Here is a 20,420-nt window from a genome sequence, read left to right as displayed (position 1 = left end):
TCAGGCGGTGTGGGTGGGGAAGGCTGTTGGGGAAGGTTTTCCGCCCAGATTCTGCCCTGACTCCCCCCTCCAGGTAGACATTTTGGGTGTGGTCAGCAGGCCCCCTTATCCCTTCAGGGGCCCTCTCGCCCGAGGACAGCCTTGCCACTTCCTGCCCCGGCCGGCCTCCCTCCCTGTGGAACCAGGCTCTGTGCTGTTGGTCAGTCTGGAGTTTTCCTTCTCTCTCTCTTCGTACAAACGTGGGAAGACTGGGGACAATGGTACCTGGACCTTTAGGCGTAATTTGTCTGCACTTCAGGGAGGCCGCTGGGAGCCGGGAGCGTGCTGGGCCTCTGGTGAGGGCTGTGTGTGAGTGAGCAGCGGGCCCAGCTTGCTCTGTCCTCACTTTACCCCTCGAGCACAAAACCTGCCAGAGTCGCCCTGCAGGTGAGGCGGACCGGTGCCCAGGAGCCAAGCCAGGATGACAGTTTTCAGGAAGGACTCTCTCAGGTGGCTTGCAGGCAGATTCATTCACTGGTGGTGGCCATCACCCTGCCTGATGGACGGAGGCTGTGCTCTGCCCAGTGTCCTGGCTGCGGGTTCCTGGGAAAGTGGCCTTGTGTGGAGGTGCCCTGGGACGCGGGGGTAATAATTACACATCCGGCCTCCTCTCCCAGGACTGCCACTGTCACACGTGCTCCTCGGCCACTCTGACGGCTTGCCTGGCACCCAGCGGGAGGGGAGACGGAAGGCCTGTCCCTGGCAGCCTGGCACCGGAGAGGGGAGGAGGCAGGTCTGTGTGGGGGTGGGGGTGCCAGCCAGGGGAGTGCCGGGGCTGGCAGAGCCAGTGGGTCACCTGGACCCTCGACCTCCAGGAGGTAGCTTCGGGGACAGGTGTCAGATGCCAGCCCCTCTGAGCAGGATGTGGGGCTCTGCACCAACTGTGACCTCTTGCTGTGAGTCTCCCTCTGGCCTGAGACCCTCCTCCCCTGTCTGCGTCTTGGGAGGCTCAGAAGGCTTGCAGGGAATCCAGGCCTGGGGCCCGGCCTCTGCTGAGAAAAGTCTGGGTGGGCGTTTGCCCTCTCCTTGGGCCCCCTAGAGGCTTCTCAGAGAGGCACCTGTGACTTCTTCATCTCAGAGACAGCAGCGGGAGGGCTCGAAGATGTACTTCTCCGCTGTCATTATTTACAAAGCGAGGTTGCTATGACAGCTGGCCTTTGGTAGAGTCTTCAGATCAGATTGGGGAGGCAGCCTCTTCCTGGTTAGATTGGGCAGCCTGGTGTGGCGGGGAGTTGGGACGGTGCTTGTGGTGGGGAAGGGTGGGTGCTCTGGCTGCCGCTAGCCGCCTTGCCTCTCGGGAACTGGGATCCGGGGCAAACCAGCGGGTATAGCTTCCCAGATGAGCAGGTACCACAAAGTCACGCGCCGCCCCCTTCTCTTAGGGGCATCCATCTGGGGGCCCTTTGAAGGGGTCCGATGTAGAGGGGACGCGGCCCCTTCGTGTGGCCAGGGACAGCTGTGCCTGGCCTGATTCTTGCTGAGTCGGATGTGAGGTGGTTAATGGAGGCTGGGACGGGAAGTCCAGTCTCTGCGTGACACCTGGGGGCCTGGGGGCCTGGCAGGGTCAGACCCTGGGTTCCCAGAAGAGTGGGGCCGTGGGGCCGTGGGGCTCAGCGGTCTCCCTCCTGGCTGGAGCCCCAGGAATGATGGCAACTGTGTTTCTTTCTCTTGCCAGCCAGTTCCCTGGTTGGGCAGGGCTCTGCTGAGCGTCCTGCCTGCTCAGCCCCCGAAGGTTCTGCATTCTCAGGATCAGTGGGTGCTGGTCCGCTACCCCCTGGAGCCTTCTCCTGGTTCATTCCCCTGTCCCAGCCGAAGTGTGAGCCTGGGTGTTCGGTGTGATTGGCACCCCCGACCCCATGCCTGCTCTGGGACCTGAAAGAGCCCCAGGGACTTTTTCCTGGCCCAGCCACTTCTCCTCCCTTGCCTCTTGTAGGGGATGGGGGGTGGGGGTGGGGGGGCTCTGGGGCTGAAGGAACTTTCCTGGAACCTTCCTTGGCAGCAAATTAGAGGGGATAAGCAGTGTCACTTGGGCTTCTGGTTGGCAGAGGCCCCCATAGAAACATGAGGTTTCACATGTGCCATGGGCAAGGCCCGTGCCCACCCTGTGGGCACCAGGAATGGCACTCCCTATTCTTCCTTGTCTCCCTGCCAAGGCGACTGTTCCCTGCGCTGAGCACAAAGGAAGCTTGAAAGCTGCCGCTGTGGGTAAGGTCAGGGCAGAAGCTCCTGGGGGTTGTTCCTGCTCAGGACACCCATCATTGCCTGTCTATTTTGAGCCTCATTTAGAAAGGATGGGCCCGGGGACCTTCTGCACAGTCTGTGAGGTGTCCTTAGCCCTGGCTGCCCCGTGTGCCCCCACCTGAACCCCCCCCAGAGGCTCTGCTGGTCTTTGGTGCAGGTGGAAAATCCGGGAGACTTTATCTGTCCCGGAAATCTGGCTGTGCGCGGAGCCGGCCTTCTCCCTCAGAGAGCTATTCTAGCTTCCACCGTGGGAGACGGAAGCAGGCCTCTCCAGCCCAGTAACCATGGACTCCTGCAGCACTGTTACGTTGTAGCGCTGACATGTTTGGGTGAGAATCAGGCTGACCACAGCCCCCTGTGGTGCGGGCACCCCCTGGCCTGGGCTCCCCGGGCTGGGGAGGCCGCCACGCCCGCGGGTCCTGTGGGCTCGCCTGTCACTCCTGCTGTTTTCTGTGCATGGGGCAAAGCCCCCCTGAGTGTGAATGTGAGTGTCAGTGTCCTGCCAGGACAAATGACCACACATAGCGTGGCTTACAATAGAAATTTATGTTCTCACAGCCCGGAGGCCACAAGCCACAAGCCACAAGCCACAAGACAGATCCTGCTGTCGGCAGGGCCACACTCCCTCCGAGGGCCCGAGGGGAGGATCCTTCCTTGCCTCTTCCAGCTTCTGGTGGCTCCTGACGTCCTGCATTTTTGGGCTTCTGGATGTATCACTCCAGTCTCTGGCTGCTCCCCGGCGTGTGTCCATTTCCCTCTTTTCAAAAGGGTGCTGTGCACACTGCATTAGGGCACACCCTAACGACCTCATCTTAACTTGATGACATTTGCAAAGACCCTGTTCTGTATTTAAAAAAAATTTTTTTTAGGGGCGCCTGGGTGGCTCAGTCGGTTAAGCGTCCAACTTCTGCTCAGGTCATAATCTCGTGGTCCGTGAGTTCAAGCCCCGCATCGGGCTCTGTGCTGACAGCTCTGAGCCTGGAGCCTGCTTCCAATTCTGTGTCTCGCTCTCTCTCTGTCCCTCCCCTGCTCACACTTTGTCTCTCTCTGTCTCAAAAATAAATTAAGAAACATTAAAAAAAAAATCTTGGGGCGCCTGGGTGGCTCAGTCGGTTAAGCATCCGACTTCGGCTCAGGTCGTGATCTTGCGGTTTGTGAGTTCAAGCCCTGTGTCGGGCTCTGTGCTGACAGCTCAGAGCCTGGAGCCTGTTTCAGATTCTGTGTCTCCCTCTCTCTGACCCTCCCCTGTTCATGCTCTGCCTCTCTGTCTCAAAAATAAACATTAAAAAAAAAATTTTTTTTTTTTAATGTTTATTTATTTTTGAGAGGGAGGGAGAGCGAGCACGAGCAGGGGAGGGGCAGAGGGAGAGGGAGACACAGAATCTGAAGCAGGCCCTAGGCTTTGAGCTGTCAGCACAGAACCCTACAAGGGGCTCAAACCCGTGAGCTGTGGGATCATTACCTGAGTCGAAGTCGACGCTTAACCGTCTGAGCCACCAGGCACCCCCACTAAGACCCGTATCTAACTACGGCCCCATTCACAGGTTCCAGCGGCTAGAGCTTGAACGTATCTTTCGGGGGACACAGTTCAACCCAGTATAAAAGCTCTATGTGGGGCTAAGGAACAGGAGGACGGGGCTTGCCTTCAAGGTGTCTGCTGTGAGGCCGGCTACACGGAATGCAATGGGCAACAAACAGGTTTACTCACATTTGGAAACATCCGTGGGACACACTCCTACAGCTGGAATTGCTGGGTCGGAGCCCGCCTGTGCCTTTGGAGTTTGGGAATGCCGGGCTGTCCTCCATGAGGTTGTGTCTACTTATTCCCGCCCCCATTCGTGGATGAGTCCCCTTTCCTCCCAGACCGTAGGTCGGATGTTGCTGGGACAGGTGGATCCAGGTAGGGTGGTAGGAAGGCCCTGGCTGATGCTCTGGTTTGGCCAGGGCAGTGGCTGATGATGACACAGAAGTTCCAGATGCCTGAGGGCTTCAAGTTCCTCACTAGTGAGGTGAGTCTTTATTCTTTAGATGAGAGAGGTGATTTAGGACTAGATTCCTGCTTAAGATGACTCTCCAGGCAGTGGGATGAGTGGCTGGTTAAGTGCAGGAGGAGATGGGCAGGTGCAGAGATGCCTCCCCGACCAGGTGCTGTGGTCAGTGCTGCTTGCTTCACCGGGTTTTCTTTACTTGTTTTTTTAATAGTGAAGAGGAAAGAGAAGCCCTTTTCATACCCATGGCTGCATTAAACCTGGGAAAACAGGGGCTCCTGGGTGGCTTGGTCAGTTATAAGTGTCTGATCTCACAGTTCATGAGTTCAAGCCCTGCGTTGGGCTCTGCACTGATGGTGTGGAGCCTGCTTGGGATTCTGTCTCCTTCCTTCTCTGTTCCTCTCCCGCTTGCTCTCTGTCTCTCAAAATAAATAAATTTAATAAACTTAAAAAAAAAATGGGAAAACAAAAGCTTGAATGAGGGACCACATGTTCTCCTGGCTGCCCTCACTTGTGCCTGGGGAGGACCAGGGTGTGGGCAGGGAGAGCCCTGGGGAAGTGAACTGGGGAGGAAGGCCCTGACAGAGTGAATGGCCTTGAGCAGTGGGGGGGCATTGGGGACCCAGGGGACTCAGGGTAACTGCAGAGTGCTGGGTCAGGATCAGGTCCAGTGGAGGGAGGTTTATGTCTGAGTGGCCAGCTGGCCTGGGGAATTAGGTCGGTGCCTGGTGCAGGACCCAGGGTGACCAGGAAGGGTGGGGGACAGCAAGTGTCCCAGTGAGCTTTCGTGCCTCAAGCGTGTGGTCTGGAGCTCCTGGCATTTACTCCCAGTTGCCCAGGATCCTGGGGCAGCCCGATGTTGATGGTGTGGGGTTTCTGGGGACCCTCAGTCTGCAACTCCAGACACTATCTCCAGCCTCCTATCTCACAGGCTGCTTCCTTATCAGCCTCTGACTCAATGTCCCGCCGGATGTGAGCACTTCCTCCTCTGCCCTTCTCTCCCAGGTCGCACAGCATTGCTGTGGGTCAACCAACAGTGGCAGGGACAGCTGTGCTTTACAGACAGGCAAAGCGAGGCCCGAGGGGAAAGGCTGGATTCAAGTTTCCCCAGCGCTCTAGAGCCCAGGAGCTCAGCTCTCCCTGGCCAGCCCCTGCCCTACGGCAGCCTCTGTGGTACCTGTGCTCGCAGGAGGACCAGCTTCTCTGTGTGGAAATGACCGTCTGTCCTTCACGAAATTGCAAACAATTCCAAAGGAAAGAGGTTGATAACAATAGGGTTTTTTTTAAGTTTTTAAAAACATTAAAATTTTTAATAAACATTTATTAACTTAAATAACATTTCAAGTTTTTAATAAACATTTTTTTAAAGTTTATTTATTTTTGAGAGAGAGAGAGAGAGAGAGACAGAGTGCAAGTAAGGGAGGGGCAGACAGAGAGGGAGACACAGAATCCGAAGCAGGCTCCAGGCTCCGAGCTGTCAGCACAGAGCCCGACGTGGGGCCTGAACTCACAGACTGTGAGATCATGACCTGAGCTGAAGTCAGACACTCAACCAATTGAGCCACCCCGGCGCCCCACGGTGATGGTTTGATGTGTGTACATTTTGCAAAACGATCACTGCAGTGAGTTTAGGTGACACACATCACCTGACAGATGTTTTTTCCCTGTGGCGAGAGCTTTCACTGCGGCAACTTTCATACAGTGCAGCACTGTTAATGTTAGTCACCGTGCTGGGCGTTATGGCCCCAGGATTTATGTCTCTTATAGTGGAACTTTGTGCCTTTGTACCTAGAGCTGTGGCTTGTTTCCAGTTCTCAGGGCAGCCGGCCCCACTGGGACTCCTGATAGGGGGGGTCCTGTCCTGGGAATTTGTCTGCTGTCCAAGGGGGTCACAGCCTGTGTCCTCATGCTCACTCAGCCCTGCCCTGCTCATTCAACCCCAGGTCTTTGGGGAGCCTGGGAAGCAGGAAGGGCAGGAGTGCTGGGAACTCCCAACGGTCATGCCGCCACCTTGCTGCCTCTGCCAAAGGTCCCCACTGTCACCCCTTCTCTGCTGGGTGCCTGTAGCTCTCGGGGACAACTTCCTGCTCTCTGCCCTCCTCCCTCCCGTGGAAACAGGGCCCGGTGGCCTCTTGCCTGGGGCTGTCGGGTCAGCATCCCACTGTGACCAAACTCATGGAAAGTTCTTTTTCCTTCTTTGGGAGCCATTGGTCTCTTTGGAGGACCTTCTCCTCACCCTGGGTGGTCACTGTTGATGAGTGATGTCCTTCTCAGGAGCCTCATCCTGCTTCTCTCTCCTCTGCCTAGGATCATGAGGCCGGATGATGCCAATGTGGCTGGCAATGTCCACGGTGGAACCATCCTGAAGATGATCGAGGAGGCAGGGGCCATCATCAGCACCCGGCACTGTAACAGCCAGAATGGGGTAAGTGTCTGGGGCGGTCATGCAGGCTGCATGGAAGGTTCCAGGGCCCAGGAGGCCTGGCATCCCTCTGTATGCAGCACTGCACCACTCTTGGGTCAGGATAGGAGTTTGCTTGGCGTCTTCCCTTCCTTCATCCCCTGGGCCTTGGGGATTTCCAGAAGCCCTGGGTAGGTTGCTTGGTTTGGGGCCCAGCGAGGGAGGACAGGGGACAGCCAGAGACTGAGCTGAGAGCTGCCTTTAAACTCCTCCTCCTTAAAGTCTTGGTTTCTAAACCCCCACCCCCATCCCCAGCCTGGCCACACTGGGTCTGACCCCTCCTCTGCCCCATCCACCCCCTGGCGGGGGGGGGAGCCAGGGCAAGTACCGAGCCAGCAAAGCCCTGACCGCCTGGGTTGAGGGCCGGGCTTTCTGCTTTTGGGACTTCAAGGCAGCTGGGGGCTTTGGGACATCACCTCTTACCGTCCCTCCAGCCCCAAGGGACCTGACCTTTCTTCCAGAGGCCTGCCAGCCACCTTGCTTGGGGAAGGGGGTCTGTCTTGTGCCACGCTGCCACCTGGGGGTCAGCAGAGATGCGGCACCACAGGAAGCCGTGGCCTTTGTGTCCCTGAGTGCTGTGACCTGTGTCCCCATGGGCCTCTGCCAGCCACCTGCTGTGATGATAGGAATGCTGGAGGGGGCGGGGGTGGCTCGAGGAGAATACGACAGCAACACCTGTGTGTGCGTGTGCGTGTGCGTGTGCGTGTGATAAACCAGGCCGGGGTGAATGTGTTACTTACTGGGTGGACATTGACACCCAGGAGGAGCTGGGTGTGAAGGAGGAGCTCGTCTGCCTGGCTAGGACTCTGGACTTGTTCAGGAGCCCTTGGAGTTCTGGGGCAAACCCAGCAGTGTCCAGAGCACGCCCTCTGCTGGCCGTGGGGAGGGTGGGCCTGAGCCTGTGGGGCCTGGGGGCTGAGAGAGACAGTGAGGGTCCCCCTCGGGCCTGGCGGGAGAGGCTGGACACTGGGAAGGAGAACCTCAGGGTAGGGGAGAGGAGGAGGGGGGCCTTGGGAGGCCACGTGGGTGGTGAGGGCCTGTGTAACTGCTGTCAGTAAGTGCTTAATGTTCTGCAAAGCTGTGAAGTACTCCCACTCATAATCCTCGCCACGCCCCGTTGTCCCCATTGCACAAGTGAGGACGTAGAGAAGAGGTCGCCTACTTGCCCGAGGCTGCGTGGGGCAGTGTGGGTAGGTCTGGACCACGAATCTGCCTCAAACCTGTGCTTTGAGCCTCCGCTTCTCCTCTTGCGCTCCCTGGAGGGAGCCTGGGCGCAGGAAGGACAGTTGTGACGCGTTGGCTTGGAGATGCCTCTGGACTGGCGGACCCAGGATAGGGGTGTAGAAGTTCCAGGTTCAGGGGGGCATGTGAGCCCCAGGCAGCTCCAGGTAGATGCTGGCACGGGTGCTGATGCTGATCTCTGAGAGGCTTCTCTGGGGCTCTGAGTCGGGGAGGGCACCCCCACCCCACTCGCCTCGAGACCTCATCCGGTCTGTGCCTTTAGTACCGTCATGTAGGCCCGGAGCTCTGTTTCCAGCCGGGCCTCTTGTGGCTCCACCTGGATGCTTAACTGGCCCCTTGACCTTCACAAGGCCAAAAAGACACCCTGGGCCTTTCCCCGGGCCGCTCCTCCCACAGCCTCCCTCTCCTCCGTAAACGACCTCTGCGGCATTCAGTTACTTACACCCATTGACTCCCTTCTCACTGGCGGCTGATCCTGTTGGCTCTGCCTGCTGGGTGGCTCCTGATCTGAGCACCGGCCAGTTCCTGGGTCTCCTCTACCATGCCTTCCTCTCAACACTAGCCGGGGCCACACTGGCCCTCCTGTGGCTGTGTGAACTGGCCAGTGTGTTCTTACCCCTGGGCCTTTGCACTGCCTCTTCCCTCTGCCAGGGCTATTCTTCCTCCAGATATCTGCATGACTCGCCCCTCCTTCCGGTCTCTGTAAATACGACCTCCATCCAGGCCTTTCCTGATGACCAGCTCCCTCCTTGCTCCCAGGTATTCCTGGAACACTGTGTTTTGCTCCTGTATCTTTGGTATGCTTGCCCCCTTTTGCACCCCGTTAGAGTGTAAGCCCCGCGAAGGGAGGGACTTTTTGTTTGTTGGGTCCCTGCCGGATGCTCAACATCTGGGCAAAGGCCTGGAAAACTGTGGGCTCCCGCTGGCTGTCTGCTCATTGCCAGAAGCGTCTGTGGAGTGGTCACCCAATGAGAGCCTCCGTTTCATAGGCGCTTATGCGCCAGTGATCACCCTGGGTGCTTGACCTTCTTTTCTTTGTGGAATCTTCCCAACCATCTTCTTAACCCCACTTTGTAGGTGAGGAGCGGAGGCCTAGAAAAGTTATATGGTCTCCTGAAGGTCACAGAGAGCCACGTCCTTGAGGCTGGCATCGGCAGGGGGCAGCCTGAGTGGGTGTAGGGGCAGGTGCGGCTCACACAACAGCAGTGATAAGAGCTAACCCTTTCTGGACCCACTCGCTCACACGTTTGATCCCCACCGGCCCATGAGAGGGGCAGCTCCCCCCTCTCTCCACGTATCATCCCCTTGAATCCTGGCAGCAGTGTGCCGGCACCATTTCTTTCTGTATTTCACAAGGTCAAGAGCTAATGAGTGACAGAGCTGGGAGTTGAGCCCAGGGCCCAGCGCTATTCTTTCTGGCCCTGCTTCTGAAGCTGCTCTCCTGGCCCAAAGTCCTGTGGTCACTCAGGAGCCCAGCCCCTGTGGTTTTCTGGGTATCTGAGCCCAACAGGCGGTGTGATGCCGGCCACCTTTGGGAGTGTGGCAGAGGGCAACTTCCTGGGGGTACATGCTAATCAGACTGTTCATGGCTGCTTCCCAGGGTGGGGCTGCCTCTCCCTCTCTCAGCAGGGAGTTACAGGGGTGCGTGCAGTTTGGAGAACCTCGTGCTGAATACAGGTATTCATCGGTCCGTATTCTCAATGTTTGGGTCATGCCTGTTTTTTATGGAATGCCCGAGGCGGGCCCAGTGCCCTGCTAGGTCCCTGGACAGCAGCTCCCAGTCAAGTTGCCCCTGCCCTGGGTCCAGCCTGGCATAGAGTCCCCAGGCAGCACACCTGTCTCTTGGGCTGCCCTCCTTGCCCCGGTAAGACTCCTGAGTGGCTGCCCCATAAACATTCGTTCTGTCCTTTGGAACCGAGCTTAGGATTCATAACGAGTGGCCTTCCAACCCAGAAGAGCAGATCTGAGGCCACTGTCAGGCGTCCTGTTGGGCGAGGTGTCCTGTGCCAGGTGTGTGTTGAAAGCATTCCTGACTGCCTTTCTGTAGCCTCCTGGGCCACTCTGCCAGTGTTCCGGTTCATGGAAGGGAACATAAATGCCCCCTGCCGAAAGTTCACTCGGCCCTGAAGCATGTGGACTAAACGTGAGCCCATCTGCGCGTCCCCTCTGTGTCTCCCACAGACTCCTGGACCTGCTCCTCACCTGGCCCTGCAGGCCCTGCTGACCTGTGTTTGCACCTTCTGCTGTGCTCCCCCACCCCGCCCCTGCACAGTCCAGCCTGCCCTCCCCTCCGCCTGGACTGGACACACTCCATACCTGCCTCGCGTTCTTGCCTCAGCTCAGATGTGCCCTCTGTGGGGAGGCCGCCTCCACCCCCACCCCATCCCATGCTGCCCTCTTCAGAGCACCTGCCACTGTGAGGCATTGCCCTGTTTGTCATCCGAACCCAGGCCGAGGGCAGGTGCTCTGACTTACTCCCCTGAATGGCGCTTGAGGCGCAGCCTGGCTCCGTGCGTCAGAGCCCGCCTGGTCTGCGGTCTCAGTTGCCCTGGTTTACCCGCGGTCTAGAAGCAGATGACCCTTCCTCTGATGCACCGTCAGATATCGGCCTAATGCTGTGTCACCTGCCCACGTCACTCACCTCCTGCAGCTGTCACATAGGCATTTTCTCATCTCACATGGTCCCAGGAAGAAGTACACTAAGAGAGAGAGAGAGAGAGACCATGTTCACATGGCTTCTATTACAGCATGTTGTTACAGTTGGTATTATTCGTTAGTGTGCCTAACTTAGAACTTTGTCGTAGGTGTGTATGTAGGGGAGAAATGGTATCTATAGGGTTCGGGACTACCCGTGGTGTCAGGCTCCAGTGAGGGTCTTGAAAGGAATCCCCCGTGGACCGGGGGTGGGGGGGCCTGTACTGTGAATGAAGGAATGCTTTTGTGGCCGTGGGAAAGCTCAGGTCCATCCGAGGCTTAGATGTGGACAGATGTGAGAGTAAGCTGCATTTCCATTAGAAATTATTAATACATATGCATACACGTTACCTGCGTGTGAGCGTAGCCATGCCAAAGCTCAGCCACTCTCCAGTGAAGATACCTGGGTCTCGCAGACAGCGCTCGGATGACCCCAACAAGCGGCCCAGAGGCAGGGCCTTGGTTTCTGTCCTGCTCCGCTTAGCGCGTGTCTTTCCAGCTTTCTACCAGTGGGTGGTGCTGCAGCCACAGAAGCCTCCTTCCGGGTGTCCGTGCGACTTAGGGGGCGAGGCCAGATCAGAGTGGCCCCAGCTTAGCCCCAGGACCTTTCCCATCACCCTGGTCCCCTGTCTTGCTGACACCTGCCTCTGGCACGTTTACAGGAACAGACACCGGAGGAACCCCCGACCCCCGTGTTCCTGAGACTCACCTGGGAGGGGTGAAGGTGGAGGTTCCCTGACCGTCCCTCCAAAAGAGGCAGGTCCTGTGGGTTGAGGTGGGGCAGGGAGTCTGCACGTTTTCGAGGCAGCAGGCGGGTTCTGGCTCGGGTGCCGCGGGTGGTGTTGCCAGGGCTCAAAGTGACCGTTACCTACAAGTGTGGTATGGCCCACCCTGGGACGGGGGGCGCTGTGAGGAGCAACCGGGAAAGCGAGTCCCAGAGCGGGCAGGCCCTGAGGGCCAGGCTGTCAAAGTGAGCCCCATCTCACACTCCCTGCTCCCCGCCCGGCCTGGGGCAGCCAGACGTGTGCTCAGCGTTCCAGAAGAGATGATTGGTTTCCGGCAGGAAGCGGTAGAGGGTGCAGTGAGGGTCTGAAGTCCCCCTCTTCAAACACCTGCGACCTTCGTGTCGTTCCGTTAGCACCGACGAGAAGTGAGCAGTCCTCCGTGCCAGCGCCAGGAGGCGCTGAGGCCGCATCACACGCTGCTGTCCTCTTGAGAAGTACTCTGGGAGCAGGCACCAAGGTGTCTGTCCCTTGGGTCTGGGCAACAGTCCCTGGTACTGAAAATGACCTAAGGGAATCCATCACAGGACTGTTTATAAGAAGAAGTACTTAGTGGGGGATGGATGTGGGGGGTCGGAGGGCGGTGCCTCGGTGGTTCCAGTCAGTGAAGCTAAGCGTCTCTTGATTCTGGCTCAGGTTGTGATCTCTTGGTTCGTGAGTTTGAGCCCCGCAGAACCTGTTTGGGGTTCTTTCTCTTTCCCTTTCTTCCTGCCCCTCCCCAACTTGTGTTCTCTCTCTCTCTCTCTCTCAAATAAATAAACTTTAAAAAAATAAAAACTTCATTGGAGAAGAGTGAATTTAAACAAACAAACCAACAAACAATTGGTGTTGACCCAAATCTCTAACAACAGAGGAAAGAATATTCCATTCTATCCAGCCATAAACATACTTTTGCAGTGACATGGCGGGAAATACCAATCACGGGCAGTGCCGTGCACACGAATGAGGAAGTCTGTCACGTTTGATAGAGAACGAGCCCCACAGTAGTCTGTCGCGTGCCCTCCGGATGGCACTCCAGGTGTGGGTGTATTCTGTGGCCGTGATGATCCATTACCCTGGGGTGTCCTGGGTGGCTAGGGACAGGTGACGTTAGGCAGCCCTGGTGCCCTGTATACCCTTTTGAATTTTGAGTTCTGCGAAGGGGGTGCCTATCTGAAGGATAAATAAAACTTAAAGAATAGTGATTGCAGGGCCCTGGTTGTAACGCAGCCAGGTTCTTTTCCCTTGTGTTGAGTGAAAGAAGGCAGTTTGTGGACACGCATGTTTGTTTTCGCATGACCGTATAAGACTAACCGCACACGAACCAGTGAGATCCCATTCTTAAGGAGAAGAGCCTGGGAGGGAGGATCTCAAAATAGAAACCTGGCTCCTCTTTGGATGGATGGGAGGAGTGATCTTCCCTCTCCTGTCTACTTCGCTGTATTTCCCAAATGTTCCATAAGGAGTATATCTTTTTTTACCTTTCATTATGCAAGTAATACACGTCTTTTGTAGAAAAATTAGAAAAAGAAACAAGCCACTCATAACCGTCACCACTCAGAGAATCCCGTTAGCGATCGCTTTGGAGTGTTTGTTCCCCTCGGGCATTCCCGCGTCCCCTGTGGTTTTGCAGTTCGGAATGTGGCGCTGCTTTCCCAGTGGGGGAAAAAAGGAAGGCCGTTTTCAGGAGCGTCTCCAGGGTGGGGACTTGCCCTGCCGGTAACCTGTCTCTGGTCCCTCTGCAGGAGCGCTGCGTGGCCGCCCTGGCCCGGGTCGAGCGCACCGACTTCCTGTCGCCCATGTGCATCGGGGAGGTGGCGCACGTCAGCGCGGAGATCACCTATACCTCCAAGCACTCCGTGGAAGTCCAGGTCAACGTGATGTCTGAAAACATCCTCACAGGTAACTTCCGCATCGCGTCTCACCAGCGGTGACGGCACGGCGGCGGCCGCAGCTCACATGCATGGAGGGCTGACCCTGCAGCAGGGGCCGGTCCTGACGCTGTCCGTGAATGACCTCCCTTAATTCCCACCCTGCCATCCTCGTTTCGCAGACAGGAAGGGGTTAAGCAGCGAGACCCCGGGAGCGCGTGCCTGGACCAGGATTCAGCTCTGGCTCTGGGGGTGCAGCCACCGCCCATCCTGCCTTCCGGGCGGGGGGGCTGGGAGGGCACAGGCCCTTCCCCCTCCCTTCCTAAGCCTTCCTAAGTGAAGGTGGTGCCCTGCGCCCGCCCCAGGCCCTGCATACCAGGCTTAGGCTGAAAGCTCACTGGGCCAACCTTTGACTCTGGTTTGATCTGAATATTCTCTTTCTCAGGGTGGTAACCATGGAAACCCCTTTTCATCCTCCCACTGGGCTCTGCAGGGGAGCGTGGCTCTGGTTTGCACCCGCTGCTGCTTTTTATAACCAGGCTGCTGACGACGAAGGCAGGGCCTTTTGTCCCCTTGCTGCCCCCTCCCTGTCCCAGACCACCCTGTCCTCCCGCGCAGAGGACAGTCCACGCTGGTTCTGAAGGCAGGAGCTGCCTGGGTCCTGATGCCCCCCTCGCCCCTTCCTCGGCCATCCCCGCAGGGTGCTGTGCTCAGAGAGCTTTAAGGGGCGCAGGCTTCTCCCTTCCCTGGGCCCAGAGCACAGTTGTCCATCTGGAACATCCCGGTGACCCTGGCAGGCCCAGCCATGGCCCAGTGAAGGGTGCAGCGCGAGGCCTGGGATCAGGGAGCGGCCAGCACCCCTGTGCCCCGTGTTTGTGGCCTAAAGCCTGTTGCAACTCTGGCATTAGAGGGACCTGGGATGCCTCAGGTGATGGCACAGAAAGGGGTACCTAGGTACTGTCTTCTCACAGTAGGGCCTTGGGGTGTCTGTCATCACTCCCTGTGGCCTGTCCCTCTGTGGCCCAGGCCGTCTCTCCTGGGCAGTGCTGGGCATTGTCGGGGGACGTCACTGCCTCAGCTGCTCTCTGTCCTCATGCTTCCTTGTCGATGGCAGTCCCAGCAGTGCTGCTGTTCATCGTGATGGTCAGTGTCACCGAGCCAGGGACCAAAAATGGGGGAGGGGCATGCCTTCCGGATTTCTGTCATCGAAGCCCCCTTTCTGGCACGTCCCGAGCTGTGGCCCAGGAGGAAGCCCTGGGGAACAGAATCGCTGTTGGCGAATGGGGAAGAGGCCGGGGGACAGAGGCGCTCTTGACTTTGAAAGTGGAGCTCACCTCCCTGGCATCGGACCCCCGGCATGGTGCCTCTCAAGGGGACATCGTTGGTTGTCACAATTGGAGCAAAGCTACTGGCATCCAGTGTGGGGAGGCCAGGGGTACGCGGGATGGTCTCCACCACGAAGGGTGATGCAGTGTCCTTGCGCCGAGGCAGAGAAACCCAGCCCTGGATCGAGAACCTCTGAGGGAAACGGCCGTGTCTTCCTCTCCCGGGCACTTTCCTTGTCTCCAAGCAAATGTGGAGCTGACAACCAGGGGGCAGAGAACAAGGGAGCGAACGAACCACCAAACCCGCAGAGGCTGCCGGGGAGATTTGTGTTTGTGCAGAGATGGGAAGCTGACGGAGGGTTTTGTCTAGAACGACACGCTCTGCCTGACTTCCGAGGGGTCCCTCCCACGGGGGGGGCTGGAGGCTCTCGCCTGGGGCGGTGCTGGCAGAATAGCAGCCCCCCCCACCAGTGAGGACGCACCTCCCCGGGCCCCTGGGCCCCCGTGGCCTCGTCTCTGCTCCTTCCCTGCAGGGTGGGCACTTGGGGCCTCATCTGCCCTGTGCAGAAGGGCACTGGCGGCGAGGAGAGGGCTGCATGTGTCCAGCTTGCAGGACGGAGGGGCAGGCTTGCTGATCCCACTGTGTTCTGAGAAGACACAGGCTCGGGAGAAGCAAGGGACGGGCCCCTGGCCCAGGTGTCCCCACTCCTGACCTCAGGCCTCCCCTGTAACACGGGAAGGGGTCAGTCACGCCTGGAGCCCTGAGGCCGCGGTTTCTCCACACGGCTTGGTCACCTTGCCCCAGAACGTCCTGCTGCCTCCTTTCTTGTTCCGTGACTTCTGGTCTCTCTCTCATTTCTTTTCTTTCTTGCTTTCTTTTTTTTTGGAATGTTTATTTTGAGAGAGAGAGCACACACAAGCGCGGGAGGGGCAGAGAGCGAGGGAGACACCGAATCCGAAGCAGGCTGCATGCTCTGAGCCATCAGCACGGAGCTGAATGTGGGGCTCGAACCCATGAACCGTGAGATCATGACCTGAGCCGAAGTCAGATGCTCAACGACGTAGCTACCCAGGCGCCCCCTCTCTCTCATTTCTGGCTCTCTTTCTCCAATTGCCACGTCTGTGCATCCCTCTCTCTGTCTTTCCGTGTTTGGATCCGTGTGTCTCTCTCTTGTTCTAGGGCCCTGTGTCCCCCGAGGCCTCCCGCTCTGTCTTAACGTGTGTCTGTCTGTCCACATGGCTAGGAGGGGAGGGCAGGGCTCGGCCGCCTTGTCCGTGCACTTGTGGCACCCCCCTCCAGCAGTGTGTGGCCCAGCAGACCCAGGGGGATTCTGACGGCGGAGGGAACTGAGACCCCAGCAGGCAGAGGTCCCCTGTCTTGTGGGTCCCCCTCCTTCGGGGGCTGTGCAGCCTGTCAGGAGGCAGCCGAGCGAGCACTGACCGAGGCAGACAACCAGCAAAACTTCGCCTTCGAGAAGGCTCATTCATCTCCGGCAACTGTCAAAATATTAAGCTAACTGGGGTGTGATTGGTGCAAACGCTCCAGAAAATAGCTGGGAGCCCTTAAGATTTTCAAATAGGTGTTTTTAATCCTGCAACTGTCTTTTGATGGTTTTATTAAATGATGGAGAAAGTGCAATTAGCATGTTTTGCCTCATTTGCCCTGCAGTGTTCGTTTAGGTCCAGAGGCGGGCCACTGCGGGTTTCCATGGAAACCAGTTTGTCAGGCCGGCTCCAGCAGAGTCAGACAGGAAATCTTTATTCCCCAAAGCAGGTTGTCAGATTTACTCTCAGTCAAAGCGCAGTGAAAATCGTTTCCGTGTGATTTGCCTGTGGTTCCCGTGTCGTGCTGATGGTACCGTCGTGTCGGGGCCGGGCGTCAGGACCAGGCCCGGGGACCTCGGGCTCACCCTCCTCCTACGTGACCGCGGGGCTCGGCCTGGTCCTGAGGGCTGTGTGTAGAGGAGGAGACCAGAGCCCCCGGCCCCCTTTGGGAAGGCAGGTCAGAAAGAACTGAGGCGAAGGGAGCTCCAAGAGGGGCTTCAGAGAGCAGGCCTCACTGCCCCCTGTCTGCTACGCTTGCTTCCTGCAGATGTACCTACCGGTCTCCACGTTGGGGATCTTCCATGTTGAGAAGCTACTCTTTGCAGGCATCCTTGCCAACAGTTCCCTGAAATTACTGGGATCCCGGAGGCCTGCCTGGGTCTGAGTGGCACCGAGTTGCTGTGGGACCCTAGGTAAATCCCTTGACCCCTCTGGGCTCCGGGGTCCTCCAGTACAGGTGAGGGGGAGTGGACTAAGTGACTCTCGACTTTTCTGGTCCAGGGTTCTCAGCCCAGACAGGCCTCTGTGGTAGCCCCATCGAGGGTTCTGTTCCCTGTCGTTCCGCCCAGAGTGGGAGTCAGCGGCCCACTGACTGTCTCTCAGCACTCCACTCTGAAGTTTCTGGATGGGAGCTCTGAGTCAGCAGTGAATCCAAGCGTCCAGTGTGAAGGACCGGCCTCACCCGGCTGGCTGTGCACCTGTGCCGGGGTCTGTGGCCTGGCCAGCCCCCCCCCCCCCCCCCCCCCCCCCTGGCCTCCCACATGTGCCCTGGCTCGGTGACTCCCCGAGCCTCCCGCCCACGTGCCGCTGTCCTTCTGGCCCCTGTGTGGCGGGAGCTCTTCTCAGTGGTGTTGAGGCAGGTGGATGTCCCCTTGCTGAGCGCTGTGGCGTGAAGCTTCTCAGCAGAGCGTGCTTGACCAGAAGTTCAGGGTCTGCCGGACCTGTTTGCGGGAACCCGAGCTCGGCCTGGGCTGAGTCCCCTGGCTTTGTCCCCTCTTCTCCGGGAGGTGCTGAGTGAGGGCCCCACCTGAGGCTGCTCAGGCTTCTGGGCGTGTTGGGGACCAAACTTCCCTTCCATCAAATACCCGCAAGGAGGCAGTGCCTGCAGGTGGCGCCCTCTGTGTCAGCAAGTGCTGGAAAGCCGGGACCCCCCCCCCAGGCTCAAGGTGTGTGAACTGAAGCCTCTCCAGCACCCTCCAGAGGGCAGCATTGTGGTGGGGATGGTGCTGGCTTCCGGTGCTCCGGCCCCCGCTCGCACCTTGTGGCTAAAAAAGGCTTTGGGTGGGCGCCTGGGTGGCTCCGTCAGTTGAGCATCAAACTTGGGCTCAGGTCATGATCTCACGGTTCGTGGGTTCGAGGCCCACATCGCGCCCTGTGCTGACAGCTCAGAGCCTGGAACCTGCTTCGGATTCTGTGTCTCCCTCTCTTTCAGCCCCTTCCCTGCTCACACTATGTCTCTCTCTCTCAAAAATAAATACAAACGTTAAAATTTTTTTCAAAAAGGCCTTGGGGATTAGGGGCCCGAGAGAGGTGTGTTTCAGTCCCGCCTGCCCTGTGCCCTGAACTTCCTGTGGTCTCCCTGTGTCACCACTCATGTGTTGCTTTTTTTTCTCTGAAGGAACTAAAAAGCTGACCAACAAGGCCACCCTGTGGTACGTGCCCCTGTCACTGAAGAACGTGGACAAGGTCCTGGAGGTGCCTCCAGTCGTGGTAAGGAGACCCCCTTCCACTTCCCTCTGGGGACAGATGGCAGAGGCCTGGTCATCGGCCACACAGACGTCCCTGGAGAGCCGCAGGGGCTGGGCGCCGGCCTGCCAACAAGAAATGCCAGTGGAGGGGGTGTCCCTGCCTGGGATCTTCCCTGATGGGAACGTGAGTGAAGGCTGGCCCCGTGCAGCCAGATGCCCTTCCTGGAGGACCCTTCCTCGTGCTCCCGACCAGAGGAGAGGTGGGGGCCAGGACGGTGTTGGGTGACGGGTCCTTCTGCCGAGAGCCAGGACCTCCAGGCTGCCTGGCCCAGGCCAGCTGCTCCCCTTCGTGGTCCCTAAGGAAACAGACGCTAAGACATCTCTGTTTCAGCCTCTTCTCCCTCCACTTGCCCCTGCTGGTGCCTGCCACCACCCTTGCTTCTGTCCTTGTGGCTTTGCTGCAGACAGAGGCATCTTTGCACGGAGGGAGCCCATCGTGTTCTGGTTGTTTCTGGGCCCGCTGTGGGCGCGCTGGGGTGGGCAGGCTTTGGAGGGTGAACATGGTGCCAGTGAAGGATTTCGTTCCTTCCCTGAGGTTGCCCCTCGCCTCCTCCCATGACCCCAGTCCCTTCGTGTTTCCAGGACACGCATGACAGCTCCCCCGTGGACACCCGCAGCTCTCGTTAGTTCTCACACCCAAGCTCTTCTCAGAGAGAAAGGTCCTGTGGCTGCAGTTAGCATTTCCCTGCCGTCACGACATACAGAGAACGACATTTTTTTAAGTTTATTTATTTTGAAAGAGAGAGAGAGAGAGAGAAGGCGTGCGCACACGAGCAGGGAAGGGGCAGAGAGAGAGAATCCCACGCGGGCTCTGCACTGGTGGTGTGGAGCTGAGTCTCACAACTCGTCGCTCTATCTCACGAACCGTGAGATCGTGACCTGAGCTGAAATCAAGTCTGATGCTTAGCCACCTAAGCTCCCTGGTGCCCAGAGAACAACATTTTTTCAAGTAATGGAACCGAGAACCAGATAGGTGGGGACCGGTGTCTGCTCACATAGCTCACAGAGAAGCCGGGCGATCCTGGCTGGGCCCAGCTGTCCCTGCCCTGCTCCTGGGGACCCCCTGGCACAGGCCCTTCCCACTTAGGGGAGGCCCGCTCTGTCTCCCCTACAGGCTTTCTCACTCCCCCGCGCCCCTGCAGGGTAAGACTGGCCTCCCACCCTCTGCCCACCAGCTCAGTGTCTAACCATACACCCTGTCTGGGCCCCCGGGGACAGTCCAGGCCCAGGTGGCACATTTCCCCGGGTGGGGATGGCCGGCCGCGGGGCTCCGGCTGCCGTGTAGTCTAGATTTTTACAAAGACACCTTGGGGCAGGGGAGCCCTCTCCGCATTGAACAGGAAGGGTGCTTAGACCTTGGCCTGGGGTCAGGTTGGTGGCCAGTCCTTTGGAATTGTGAGAGAAGGGAGGCAGCGCTCCCCCCACCCCCAACAGCACTGTGTCACCCACCCCTGCACAAGCGAGGAGAGTGTGTGGACGCTCAGGGCCGGGGTGTGGGGCCGATGGCTCCTGCTGGTCATGTCTGTGTGAGTGTCCTTGGGCTGCTGGGACGGAGGCCCCAGGGAGGACCCTTCCTGCCTCTTCCAGCTTCTGGCGGCTGCGGGCACTCCTTGGCTGGTGGGAGCACCCCTCCCACCTCTGCCTCAGACTTCCCATTCGGGTGTCTGTGTGTGCCCTGCCTAGCTGAGCCCCAGCCGGTGGCACGGGGGTCCACATACAGTATGTCCTCATCCCCGCTGATTACACCCGCGCAGACTCCGATGCTGTGAGAGGCCACTTGTACCGGTCCCGGGGGAGGCAGGAGCTTTGACAGGACCCTGTTCAAGCCAGAACACCGCCCTTCAGTCCAGCCCCACCCCGCCGCCTCTCTCCCTTCTCCTCCGTCTCTCCCGTCCCTGCACCACTGACTGGTGCAGGGGCTTTAAGACCCAAGTCTGAGGCACAGTGACTTTTTCTCTCTAGAAATTAACAGACGTACCTGCCTCTGCCTTCACATTTCCCACTAAGCACTTGGCGTTAAATTAGCCATATCCGCATGTAAGTACAACATAATTACTAAACTGATTTAGTTTTCAGATGCCACAGAATTTAGAAGTCTCCGGCAGACCTTTTCTGTGGCTTCAGCGCCATCTGATATGTGTTACGGGGTTGATACCGAGGGAAGATTCTGGGGCTGAGCAAGTAAGCTTTTGCTTCCTCTGGCTCCTCAGGGCCCCAGGGGCTGAG

The 20,420-nt window shown here is 58.2% G+C and overlaps 1 protein-coding gene across 3 annotated transcripts in view; it reads left to right on the top strand.

The window, feature by feature from the left end:
• ACOT7 (acyl-CoA thioesterase 7) overlaps positions 1-20,420 on the top strand; it is a 95,664-nt gene that overhangs the window by 20,422 nt on the left and 54,822 nt on the right. For all 3 annotated transcript variants that reach the window (XM_042996147.1, XM_042996148.1, XM_007078337.3), the window contains 3 exons: positions 6,576-6,693; positions 13,172-13,328; positions 18,065-18,156. In XM_042996147.1, coding sequence (XP_042852081.1) covers positions 6,576-6,693; positions 13,172-13,328; positions 18,065-18,156 — 367 coding nt within the window. The remainder of the gene's footprint in view (positions 1-6,575; positions 6,694-13,171; positions 13,329-18,064; positions 18,157-20,420) is intronic.

The sequence above is a fragment of the Panthera tigris genome, chromosome C1 (assembly GCF_018350195.1).
Source record: "Panthera tigris isolate Pti1 chromosome C1, P.tigris_Pti1_mat1.1, whole genome shotgun sequence".
In the NCBI taxonomy this organism is placed as follows: domain Eukaryota; kingdom Metazoa; phylum Chordata; class Mammalia; order Carnivora; family Felidae; genus Panthera; species Panthera tigris.
The sequence above is the reverse complement of the archived record's forward strand: the minus strand, read 5'-3'. Positions and strand labels throughout refer to the sequence as shown.